The 12,669-nt window shown below is 31.1% G+C and overlaps 1 protein-coding gene across 2 annotated transcripts in view; it reads left to right on the forward strand.

Annotated features, from left to right (window-relative positions):
- Positions 1-12,669, forward strand: part of acj6 (abnormal chemosensory protein 6) — a 108,685-nt gene that overhangs the window by 58,686 nt on the left and 37,330 nt on the right. For both annotated transcript variants that reach the window (XM_077445896.1, XM_077445897.1), the window contains exon 2: positions 9,342-9,398. In XM_077445896.1, coding sequence (XP_077302022.1) covers positions 9,342-9,398 — 57 coding nt within the window. The remainder of the gene's footprint in view (positions 1-9,341; positions 9,399-12,669) is intronic.

A 12,669-nucleotide genomic window follows, 5' to 3' on the forward strand; every position in this document is an offset into this window, starting at 1 on the left:
TTTATTAGAAAAGTGGAACTGATTTTGGATTGAAACGAATTAGACAAGCTTCTTTATGTAAAAAAATTCTGTAAATAAAATATCAATGTTAATTCGATGTACATAAATGCATATATGATCCTTTGAAACATTAAATGGGTAAAATAGACACACAAAACACAAGGAAGAATCAGTAATATATTATAAATAATTAGTATCTAATATTTATTATACATATATACATATGTATATTATACATTCTCTCGGGTACCATTCCAACACTTCTTTCATCCGTTCTTTTACATAGCTACCTGATCCGCCCATTGTCATTTCAATTTATTTACACTCACCATTGTATCACATCAACCACTTTTGTCATACTAACTGTCCTCATCATGCCAATCATACAACTTTCCATACTTCATTGAGTGCACTGGACCTTGATTGATTACTTTTATTTGAGATATGTACATATTAAATTCAAAATTATATCAATTCCAATTGAGATATATTAAAAAAAAAACTTTATTCTATAGGTACATACCTAAAAGAAGAAAATTAAAAAAAATCCAACTTTTATGACAATGTTATCATACATTACATACATACATAGATTAAACTTGACTTGAGAAAGTTAAACTAGAAACGGAATAGCGTTATTCTATTCATAACATAGAATAACGTATTTTAACGTAGGAGTATTTTGATTTAAATAGATACATTAATTTTTATATCACACTCAAATAGATTCATCAAATTTGACTTCAATTGATTCTATTTATAATATAGTGTATGTATGTATCGTATCGATCGTTCTTATTGCCTACTTCTAGAGCTACGTATGTATGTATGTATGTATGTATGTAGTGTTTCCATAAACGGCTAAATATGGCATTCAATGAAAATATTTACTATATAAATAACCACCAACAATCAATGTGTTTGAAATTTTGTTGTGAAAAAATGATTGCATCAACTAAGCGGTATATTTTCGTGCTGTTGTAGCTCTCTCGAACGACCGACACGCGCGTCGGAAGCTGTAGCTTTTGAGCTTTCACAAGATGTCTCGCAAATGTAAATCTCGTCAAGTCGTCGAGTCTGGAGAGCAGGCGCTACACTGTCACAAAGTTAATTGGACTCTACTCGAAGGCAAGATTTAACTCTTTCGCGCCGTCGCCTTCGCGTCTCTCGCCTTCGACTTTAATTCGCAAATTTATTTATATATCCACTTGACGAATCATAAAAGCAACGAAAATAATTACCTTTCAACGTGCTCGACTCGTCGACAACAGAAGAAAACCTTAATCGCCGCCCTCCATTATCCACCCCCCACCTTTGAGGGAGGGTAGGAGGACGGACGGGTGTAGGAGAAGGAAAAGGAGGGGCGGGGGAAAAGGAGGAGGGTTGGTTTGAGGGAGCTTTTCCAAATTCGCTCACTACTACTCCGCCGGAACCGGGAATAAAGGGTGGAATCTCTGAATTTAAATCAAATCCGAGATGCGAGAGAGAGAGAGAAAAAGACGAGGAGGAAAAATGCCGCTCATCTGAATTTCTAATGTGCGCTAATTCGATTATGCGAATGTAGCCGAACGAGAAACGCGGCAACGTGACGTTTTTGGCAAGAAAATGCGAACGTGGGAAAAAGTATAGGTATATTTTCCTATGGCGATCAATATGAGTTAAGTGTACGTTTCCTATGGTGATGTAACAATCGGTTGAAGCGTCTAATTTAAAATAAATATTATTGAAATGCAAAATCATTTTTTGGATTTTGTGCGTTCCGATGCTTACGACTGAGTGTAGAATTTATGTATTATAATATGTAGATGGTCGAAATGCATCGAATTATAAATTGCAATAATATGTGATATGTACATATGTATGTATAGGTTTATTTTCAGTTGTAATATATGTTGACTAGTTGGAATATATTCCATCTTACCCAAGTAAGCTGATTCATACGGTGAATTACATCCCAACTGGTCGAAATATATTACAATAAATTGAAAATACACTTCAAATACAAGTTGGTACCATGTTAGATGGAGAAGTTAGGTTTTCTTGAAAATATTCATCGACTATTAAGTTGAATTGCAAAGTCACATATTTGTTTTGAACTCATTCTTAAAGTTATCATAATACGGTACTCATTACCATAATTCGCAATACCTAGCAAATACGAACACAATATTGAATTCTAAAGCATTCATAAAAACAAAGGAAATGTCAAAACTTAACTGTTATATTACAACTGGTGCACATTTTTGAAACATTGTTGCACATTGTTGCACTTGTAGAGTTCTAATTTACTAGTTAAATTGTATGTATTCGAATATGAATGACCTAAAATATCAGCTCGAATTTACAACTTAATTACAACTTAAAATTCATTTCGGCTGTAACATATGTATATATATGTATATATATATATATATATATATATATATATATATATATATATATATATATATATATATATTATATATATATATATATATATATATATATATATATATATATATATATATATATATATATATTTATATACATACATATGAATACTTTTTTATCCCGTTAAGGTGTATTTTACTATGCATCGCACCATAAACCTTATTATTACCTCTTATTTTTAAGTACTGTCCCCTTATACAGATTCAATGTATTTTTACTTATGTATATATATTTATTTTTTAAATATATAATCCATATGTTTACCATGGAGCCATTACGAGTTTTGCCCCAAAGCGAAACGGGTCTACCTCATGGGCACGAATGTGAAACGCCCGAAAACGCAAATATCGGAAGGCAAAGATCAAAAATCGAAAGATCTTAAGTCGAAAGATAAAAAAGGGGTGCATGGTAAACGGTACATACTCACTTAATTTGCGTGAGCAGGATACAACAGGAACAAGAGGAACAGGCTTTTCCTCCGTATTCTGCACGCGCACATTAATTAATGTCAATTCTAAAACAAATCTGCTATAAATAATCAAAAGTTTCAAATTCGAATAGTGTACCAATTACATTGAGCAACAAAAAATCACGTTTACAACAATCTTAACTAACTCATCCTTGATCCCATCTTTGATCCCATTCTTCCACCCATTAAATTTGAATATGATCCAAAAAACTGTAAAAATTGCGTATATGTAGGTATTTGTTTAAACACCCATGTCTCATAAACCAACAAAAACCATATTCATCTCCTAATTCAATCGTTCAAATTTAATAATTATTGATAATTCTTCGCAGCATTAATTTTTTTTAGTTGCTCGTCAAATCTAAATGAAAATAATAATAGTTTCGAAATAAGTTGAAACTTAGATATTTGTATGTAGACGATAAATAAGAACAAACTGCAAATACAAAACATCTTTGTGAGGCCCAAATGGAAGAGAGTAAATCAAAATTCCACTCATAAAGTACAATCAATCATGAAAGCAATGATGAGCGCAGACTACCAGACAAATAGGTTAGAATAATATCCAACAATTTACGTTCAATATCAGTATGAATAATTGATTACATATATTGTAAAAAAAAAAAAAAAAAAAGTAATACCGTATTATTTATCACAATTATAAAAAGTTAATATTTTTAATAATGATTTTAAAGTAGTATCGTAAGATTTCGGCCCTCCTTTAAAGATTACCTCCTTCGAATAGAATAATATTAAAACAATCTTAGTTAGTATTCCAGACTGATGGAATTTTTCAACCAATTGGAAAATATCATCCGTGGAGACTTTCATCCTTGGATTCCTCCCCCAATCCCTTCCCATCCCGGTTTTACCCCGTTCAACTCGAAAATTCCCTGTTTCTCGTGGGCCTAATATTCGCACGCGCCCCTGCAAAGGTAAAACAAGTGAATTTTAATGAAAATCGCATTATCATTATAATTTTGTGCTCGAAATAAATTCACAAAGGGAATTCACTATGACCTTCTGGCAGGCGACGGCGAAACAACTCGTACACTTTCGCAAGATTTCGCTCGAAGCTTAAGAAGCTTTCAAAATCGGTATTTAAGATTACTTATACCTTTCTAATGTTCATCTTTTGAAAAAATTAAATAAAAATACACACACACCACACCACCAAGCATAGGATCAAGTTAAAAAATTTCAATTTAAACACATTATTTAATGTTTATAAACGTTTGAACACATTGTTTTACAAACCGACGGAGACGAATTTATAAAAAATATATTCCTTGATCACTATTAGAATTTTATTTAAGCATTGACCTCTGTTAAATTATCACCAATGATATTTCTGTTCTTCCGGTCATGTATGGGTACTACGGGATTATTACTGTAACCCCCACGATTACAAGTTAGTCTTCTGAATCTCTCACATTCAGACTACCAACTAGTGAGGCTCTTTTTTCATTTCAAGCATTGAATAAATATTATAGAAAAATAGATGTTTATAAACTGATATTTTATCATCAAATCTAAAAAATAATTAAAAATTTACCGTATTACCGTAATTTCGAATTACAGCGACCCGTTTTTAATTTCCCTCTATGATTAATATCAAAGGGAGGTTTAAGGTGTAAAGATTTGTAATGGGTGATGTAAAATAGATTACAAATTTTAATTAGCAAAAGGATAAAAACTGATATATAATGCAATCGCATAAATTTTATGCTTTTTTAATAAACATATTAGACGTTGTTAAAACAATTACAAGCTATTTTAACGTGATGTTGTTTAATGTTATTTTAAGAAAACAAATAATCTATGCTAGGTTTAAAATATGTAAAAATTTGATATTAATATAAATATAAAATTTAATATGTAAGATTGCCGTCATGAAGCTATTTTTATCTGATAGAAAACTAATGATAAGTCGAAGCAAATGATACAATTTCTAAAAGATTGAGTAATTTTGTTTTCAATTTTTATTTATTTATCTATACAGGTATACATCCATTTTTATTTAACACGACAGCTATGGCCAAACATTGTACATATATATTTTTAAACTTCAACAAATTCGATGCAACGTATTTGCGAGAAAGGGAAGAACGCCGATTTTTTTTGGAGCCGTCACAACAATTAAGTTAGATAAAAGTCACAAACTCTAACAATCCAAATATTGTCAGCAGCGTACAAGCCGGGATTCAAACCCATGATATCTCTACTGGCAAACAATGTCTTTAACCAGTGAGCTACGCTGATTCATTTTGATAAAAAATAGTGAAGCTGCATTTTTAAAATTATTCTAAATTAATACCTAGTATTTCAATAAATTTATCTCCCAAGCTAAACCACACATCATGCATCATCATTCTGAATTTAAAATATATTTCAGAGCAGGGTTTGAAATGGATGGGAGCGCATGGAATCGCCGCTCTAAATAAATAACTCCGAATAAACTCTCGTGAAAAATCTAATATTCCCATATTCTTTCGTATATTTAAAAATGGCTCAGTCTTGCATGTCTCTCTGGTGTGAAAAATTGAATTTAGCAAACGATTAATTTAAAAATCCCTGACTCATCAAAATGTCTATCTAGAAGACCTTTGAAGATACTCTTCTTCGAACAGAAGCCATTGAGCTCAAATTCTTCCTCCGGAATTTCGCAAACATTAGAAAATATTTATCGCCTTTGGTGCATGGTTTTGAACATATTGAATAAGGATAATATTTTATTTTTGATTAAGTAATACTTATTGAAAATAAAAAAAAGAATGTCATAAGGCGTAAATTTTTCCTTTAACCTCAGATGACAAAATTTCTAGTTATATATAATAATAATTTGAAGGTATGTATGTGGCGCATGCGTGGACAAGTGTGGAAATTAAAAAAAAAAAAAAAATTTAGGATACCATAGGGATGTAGCGTGACGACCGATCATGTCGAGGAGACGTGGGGTCGTGGAAAAGTGGGGAGGGGGCTTGGAACGTGCTCCTGATATTGAGCGATTTGAAACGGATGGCGTCAGCGTCAAATGCCCTGCGCGGGAGCGTACACACAAACACATTAATTCATCATTTCAATGCGGACAAAAGGGTAGCGTTTAATAAGCACTCGAATTTTTACGATTAATACGCGCGCGCGCCTATATATACCTGTAAATATTAATATATAAATTTATTTTAATTCGTGTATCAATTATTTTTTCCATGCAAATTGTTGAAATATGAAAATTATTGATCATAATATCTACTATATAAAACACTAAAGTTTGTTCGTATATGTATGTATTTATGTATTTATGTACCTACGTATTTTTCGTCAACAGTCTATTTTTCTGACGTCTTCGAACAAATAATTCACTTTTTTCCGATTCAAAGGATTCGAAGTTCCCGGGGGCGTAGGCGCCGAGGGCGGAGCCTTAGGACTTCTCCCCCTAGGGGGCGCAGACTCCGGGGATGTACATACAATTTTTTATAAGAGACTTACTATGTATGATTGTTTGTTCGTGACAGTCAATTTCATAAAAAAAAACAAAAGAGTATTCAAATAAATTTATATAAAATAAAACTATTCAAATAAATTTAATAAAATGTTTACTATTAGATTAGTCTAGTTTAAGCGGTTTATATTACAAATACCGAGCGAATCCGGGTAATAAAGCTATTAATTTATAAAACTTTTATTTTCATATGTTAACTGCGTTGTTGGCATTTGAGTGGCACCGCATATTATAGGTAAATATGTACATACATATGAATATTCGTTAAATACAAACAGAATTATTCAAGGAACACATAATAATACGCATCATTCATGGAAGTTTGAACATCACCGCCGCTCGATTACGGAAAATGCGACACGTTTTACTTTTACGTATAAACTTTTCCAATTAAGAGCATTAGCCGCTCGTTTATCATTTTGAAGGAAAGGTACCCGTGAAACCGACACGTTTAATTAAAGGTCGGTCATTTAAGGCGATCAATCACAAATAGAAAGGCGTTAAGCTAAGAAAAATAAATACAACCACCGAGCACGTATTCGGTGTAAATCTTATTTACCGGTTAAAAGTGGGAGGGGCCGGAGATTAGCGGGTGCTGCACCCCTCCAGGGGGCTCCTGCATTATAAATGTCCGGCCTCTCGTGTCGCAGCCTTATTGTTTATTCGTCATACAATTATGGTTAATTTCATGTTGCATGTGCCAGCCCCATCCCCCTTCGCCATCCGCGTGCGGGAAATTCGTCTGTTAGGTCGCAATACTTAAGTAAACTTCAAACGTTTTCACTTCCTACTAATGTCCACACTTGTTCAGGCCCGGACAAAGCACTTAAACCATTATTAAAACAAAACTGGATTGTTGAACATTTCGTGTGAGAGCTCGCCTATAGGCACACTGTGGAACCGCATCTACATACATACGTACACATCTACAATGAAACGCTTACCATTTATTTCATTTTAATGTGTCGCTGTTTGTTGATTGAATAATGCTGATCTCGTGAACTTTTTACGTGACCGAAAGCTGATATGATCGCCACCGTTGAATCTGTTGAACAATGAATTCGTGTCGTTGAACTCAAAGTCAATAACAAAGTCCGGAACTGTTCCTATATTACATGTACTCTTCTTGTGGTGAAATTACCCCACACCCCCTTTTACTCCGACATAATTGAAAAAGACTTGCGGAGCTTTCATCGTCCGATATGATCGATACGTTTACAAAACACCCGTTGTTAGTATTTAAATGCCAATTTGGACTGTCATTCTGTAAATTCTTCGAACCGTGGTATGTATGATTGATTGAGAGTACAGATCAGCGCTTTGTTTATTTCTGTTGAATCCATCGCATATTGTATTTGTACTAAGTTTTGAACTACACTCAAGCAATATTCAATTGAACAAATCAAAAGAATAGCTTTTGTGAAGAATTTTAATTGCTTATTGTTTAAAAAATATCGTACATACACATTTGAGTGGCTTTTATAGTGAGAGTTACTCAAATTTACAAAACGAAAATGTTCAATCAAGTACATATACGATTTTATATAATTTATTAAGTTGAGAATTACAAGACACAATAATATATCAAAAAATTATATTAAAAAACATTTGAATAATAAAACCTTCTTACTATATGTATGTACATATATGAAAAAAAAAGATTTTCAAAGATCATTTGAAAAATTTCGAATTTATTGTTTTAATTAAGTCCAAGTTGGCTCACTCAGTATAATAGGTGCTTATTAAAAACTCGCGAGCTAAGACTTTGTGAATTAAACTGAAAATTTGTTGTAGTTGAAATCATGTAAGTTTTTCAATTCCCCCTTTAACTGCGCACTTTTGAATTGTTAAATAATCGAATAAAAAAATTATTTCATACTACAAACAAAATATAGTTGAATTTAACATTTTTTTTATATTACAGAAATATATTTATTTAATGTGCAATTTCTCTTATTCTAATGCGGAAATGATTCGTTATAAGGAGTAAAACTATTTTTTTTAATGTTCCATTAAATCATATTTTTTTCTTATTTTACATTCCCAAAATAAGACAATTAGACTATGAGATATGTATGTACCTATACATACATAGGTATGTACATGTAATCGTTTTTCCGAATTTAAAATAGTTTACAGCTCTAACTACCACTCATATGAAAATAGTTTGTTGAATTAAAAATACGATTCTTATATGAATATATAATACGAAGTTTTTACGAAATACGAAATTAATATGAAATATTATTAATAAGAAATAATATAATATTACGAAATAATATAATATAATATTATTAATACGAAATTCTTATATATAATACGAAGTTTTTAGATTTATTATACTTGCAAAATAAGTATCAATTGTGAATTCTAAATTCTAAATAAATTATTATAATATGATATTTTTTGAGATAAGGTTCTTTAAGACATATTTATAAAAAATTTTAAATCATAATAAATAGATAATACTCATGCGGGTAAAAACATTGATATTTAAAACTGATGACTATGAAAATGAGACAATTCAAAAAAAATAAAAAATTCCTAATAAAATATCTATTTTAGAACTTATATGGTAATCTATCGTTATTGATATTAAATAAATGCAGAACATTTCCTATTCGACAGCTGCATTTATAATAATTTAATTATTAATAAAACTTCATACCAAATGATCACTTCCAATCATCAAATTATCCTTTCCACCTCTCTTCATGACACTCGTTAAAATATTTTAAGCAGAGAATGCATTAAAAATATACATGGTAATGAATATGAGCACTTCATGGCCGGTAAACAAAATGGTAATTAAAAAATATGGATATACATATATGTAACGGAATCGTATCTATAAAAATATACCGACAATATTTCACGTGCATTAAAAAACCATGCAATAGTCGAACACCTTTTTAACAATTTATTTTTTTCAATTTACAGACTCGAATATTGGAAGATGCATCGTTAATGTGCAACTCCTGGTCACCGCGACATAACGTGAGTAACCCTAACATAATCGAAATATACAAAAACACACAAACACACGCACACATTTATGACATTATTTTTAAATTTATATGCAACTGCGAATGTGTATATATTTTTGATGCATTTTAATTGTATGTATGTACATATGTGTAATTGTGAATAAATATATAAATATAGCTGTGATGCGAGCGACATATTTATATGGAAATTTGCGGCGTTTTCAGCGTCACTTTTTTATTTCGTTTTTTTATTATATCAGTTTGATTTTAATGCATTGTCATAATAATATTTGTGTATACTATTTTCAGCAGATTGATACTCACATACTACATACACATATTTCGTTTTATAATTCAAACAGAACTTCATGACATTTTTGTTGCATTAGCAAATTGACGTGCACACGTGTGTGGAAATACGTGCGTGAATTTTCCGGATGGTTGAGGGAAAATTAAGGGAGAGAAGGGGGTGTGGGGTCTAGTGGAAAATACACATGTATTTTATAATTCAAACAATCGCCGGTCGACTGACCATTTTTCACGATTGATATTTTCCGTCCATTGCGTTGGTCTAATTGAAATGTTAATTTGAACACATAAACGTTAAAATAAAATAAAACCATCCGACACTACTAAATCAATCGAGTTTGTTTTATAATTTGACATATTTTATAAAGATATTTTCAGGGTTCATTATTTTTTTTCGCGTACGTTTAACGAATATAAATAACGGACTTTATCCATTGCATAGATTAGAACATAACTAAATTTTTATGTACATATTTGCTTTTAATTTACTATTTATTTAACAGACTAATGTTTCGCGTTTAAAGCATTTTTCCATCATTTGAATTTTACTCTTCATACATACAGTATGTATATTATAATATGTACTTACATATGTACATAGAATTATGTATAATATGTACTTACATATGTACATAGAATTAAATGCTTTGCAATTCATTTAAACAATCAGTAATTTTTATTGAAAGGGTTTGATGATTAGTATTCAAGATAATCGAAAAACATGAGAACATAAATCAAATCACTGTACGGTTTGTTTATTAATAATGTAAAAAAAATTAAAATTGTTTGAAAGGGACTCCAAGCTAAAATTAATATCTTATTATTTGACGGTACAAAAAATACATGTACGGAAAGATCTAAATTTGTCTTGCTCAAGTAGAACAGTGGTGTTTGGATCACACTGAGATGCCAGAATCAGAGATTTCAGCATATGTGGTATCTTACTGTTTTTTACTGACCACTTTTATGAATACTTAGTGATCATTTTTATTTAGTAACAGACCAAAAAATTTATTGCCTTTCATTACACTGAGCAACAAAAAATCGCGTATTTTAGTTACCGGAGCGGAGACTTGTCAATAGTTAGTATATTTGATTCACTGAATTTGAATATGATAATGATTTTTACTAGTTTTCTCTTGTTATAACATACTCGTATGTATAAGCAAGTAATTACCAATTTCTTTTCAATATATGTATATTTGAACTTGGCGTAAGTCTACTTTTCTTCATTTCAAGAAATATTTCACAAGACATTTTTTGCGTTTTTACAATATTTAAAAATATTGTTGGTCTGTAATAAGTTTATTCTACCTTTCAGAGATTCTGAATATATCGAATTAAAAGTAGTGATAACAATTTGTAAAACTGAAATAGTGTTTTTGGAACTGAAAATTGAACTTCCTCAATACTAACAGCTATATGTATAAATCGATGCGATGCAAACGATCGAAAAGTGCCAGAAAGACTGAACCACAGATTAACGACACGTGTACCTTATGCGTGCGCACTGCTCGCACTTTCACTAAGTGAAATCTACTCGAAGTCCCGACATACCTACCCTGTATACGTTCTGTGCTTCTGATACTTCAGTTCCGAATTTTTCCTTATTAAATTATTAAAAACTCGCCAGAAAGATCCAACTCAATTTTAATAGTTACCATTTTAATAATTGCATCTGTGCACATCGAAAGGTCACTCGTCATCTGATGTGCAATTTTTCATTCGTGAAGTCGATTTTTGATTTTTGATTTTTAAATGCTTTTTATTATTACGAAATTATGTTCACAATACATCTTATATCTATTTTAATAGCTACTGATCTACTGATCATTTTCTATTTTACAATTTAATTTAATTTGGTTATTAGTCACAGTATTATATTATTCTAATGTTAATCTAAAGCATAATAGGAAAAAGAGCTCAAAAACCTATTTACAATCCTTATAAATGTTCATAATACATCTAATACATAATATTAATTAAGACAGATTAGAAGTTTGGTTAAATTATTTCATGGTAATTTAATTTATGTTTTTCGAAAGTGTCTGAAAAGTGATAAGTGGATCGAGGAACCGCCGCACTAAATTTCATTTATTTTTTCCATATTTTGTCCTACCGGGGCAACGCCGAGCAATTTTTCTAGTATATTATATATTTCATATATACATATATATGTAGGTCTCAATAGAATCATGGCTTGGTCGACAATACTCCTGGCTACGGTTGTTAGTACTCAATTTGTCGAATAATTTCAACAGGGTCGAATTTCGGAACATTACGGAGGCATTAATCGGATTTATATCCGTCGCCCGTCACGAATTAATATTTTTCTTCTTTTTGAAATTTTCGTTTTGGAAATCGGTTTCCCCCTCCCCTTAATCTATTATGTGATCGAAAATATTCGGGGCCCATTTATTGGCCCGCTCGAGGCGCTCTCTACTCGTACATATTTCATCAGAGAGGAAATTGAACCGGGTTTTATGCCCTTTATTTGCCATAATAAGACAATAAAAGTGTTTTATAGACATTTTTAATGTTGGATCGCTATATAGGATTGAGTCGAGGTGATGGATTGGATGGCGTAAAAACAAAAAGGGAGATGGAGAGATCCTTGTTTCGGGCGTCCATAAAAAGGATGTTGCGGGTTGAATGTGTTAGCAGCTATGCACTCGATTTAAGTCATTATATCGAGGAAAAATCGCATATCGTTTCAAATTATCAAATTCAATTCTTGCTATAAAATAAACAACCCGGTAACATTTCATAACTGATTTGAAAATTATACAATATGGAAATTTTCTTTATATCGTGTCCCATTGATATTTTTATACAGGGTAAACTGCAGATCGATGCAAATCTTTTAGATTGAGAGGTTGCTTAAAATCTATCTATCTAGCTACACTTATGTACCTTAGTACAAAGTTTTACGGTTTTCAAGATAATCTGGAGATTTTAATTTCTTAAAAAAA

This window comes from Arctopsyche grandis, chromosome 2 (assembly GCF_051622035.1).
Source record: "Arctopsyche grandis isolate Sample6627 chromosome 2, ASM5162203v2, whole genome shotgun sequence".
Taxonomy (NCBI): domain Eukaryota; kingdom Metazoa; phylum Arthropoda; class Insecta; order Trichoptera; family Hydropsychidae; genus Arctopsyche; species Arctopsyche grandis.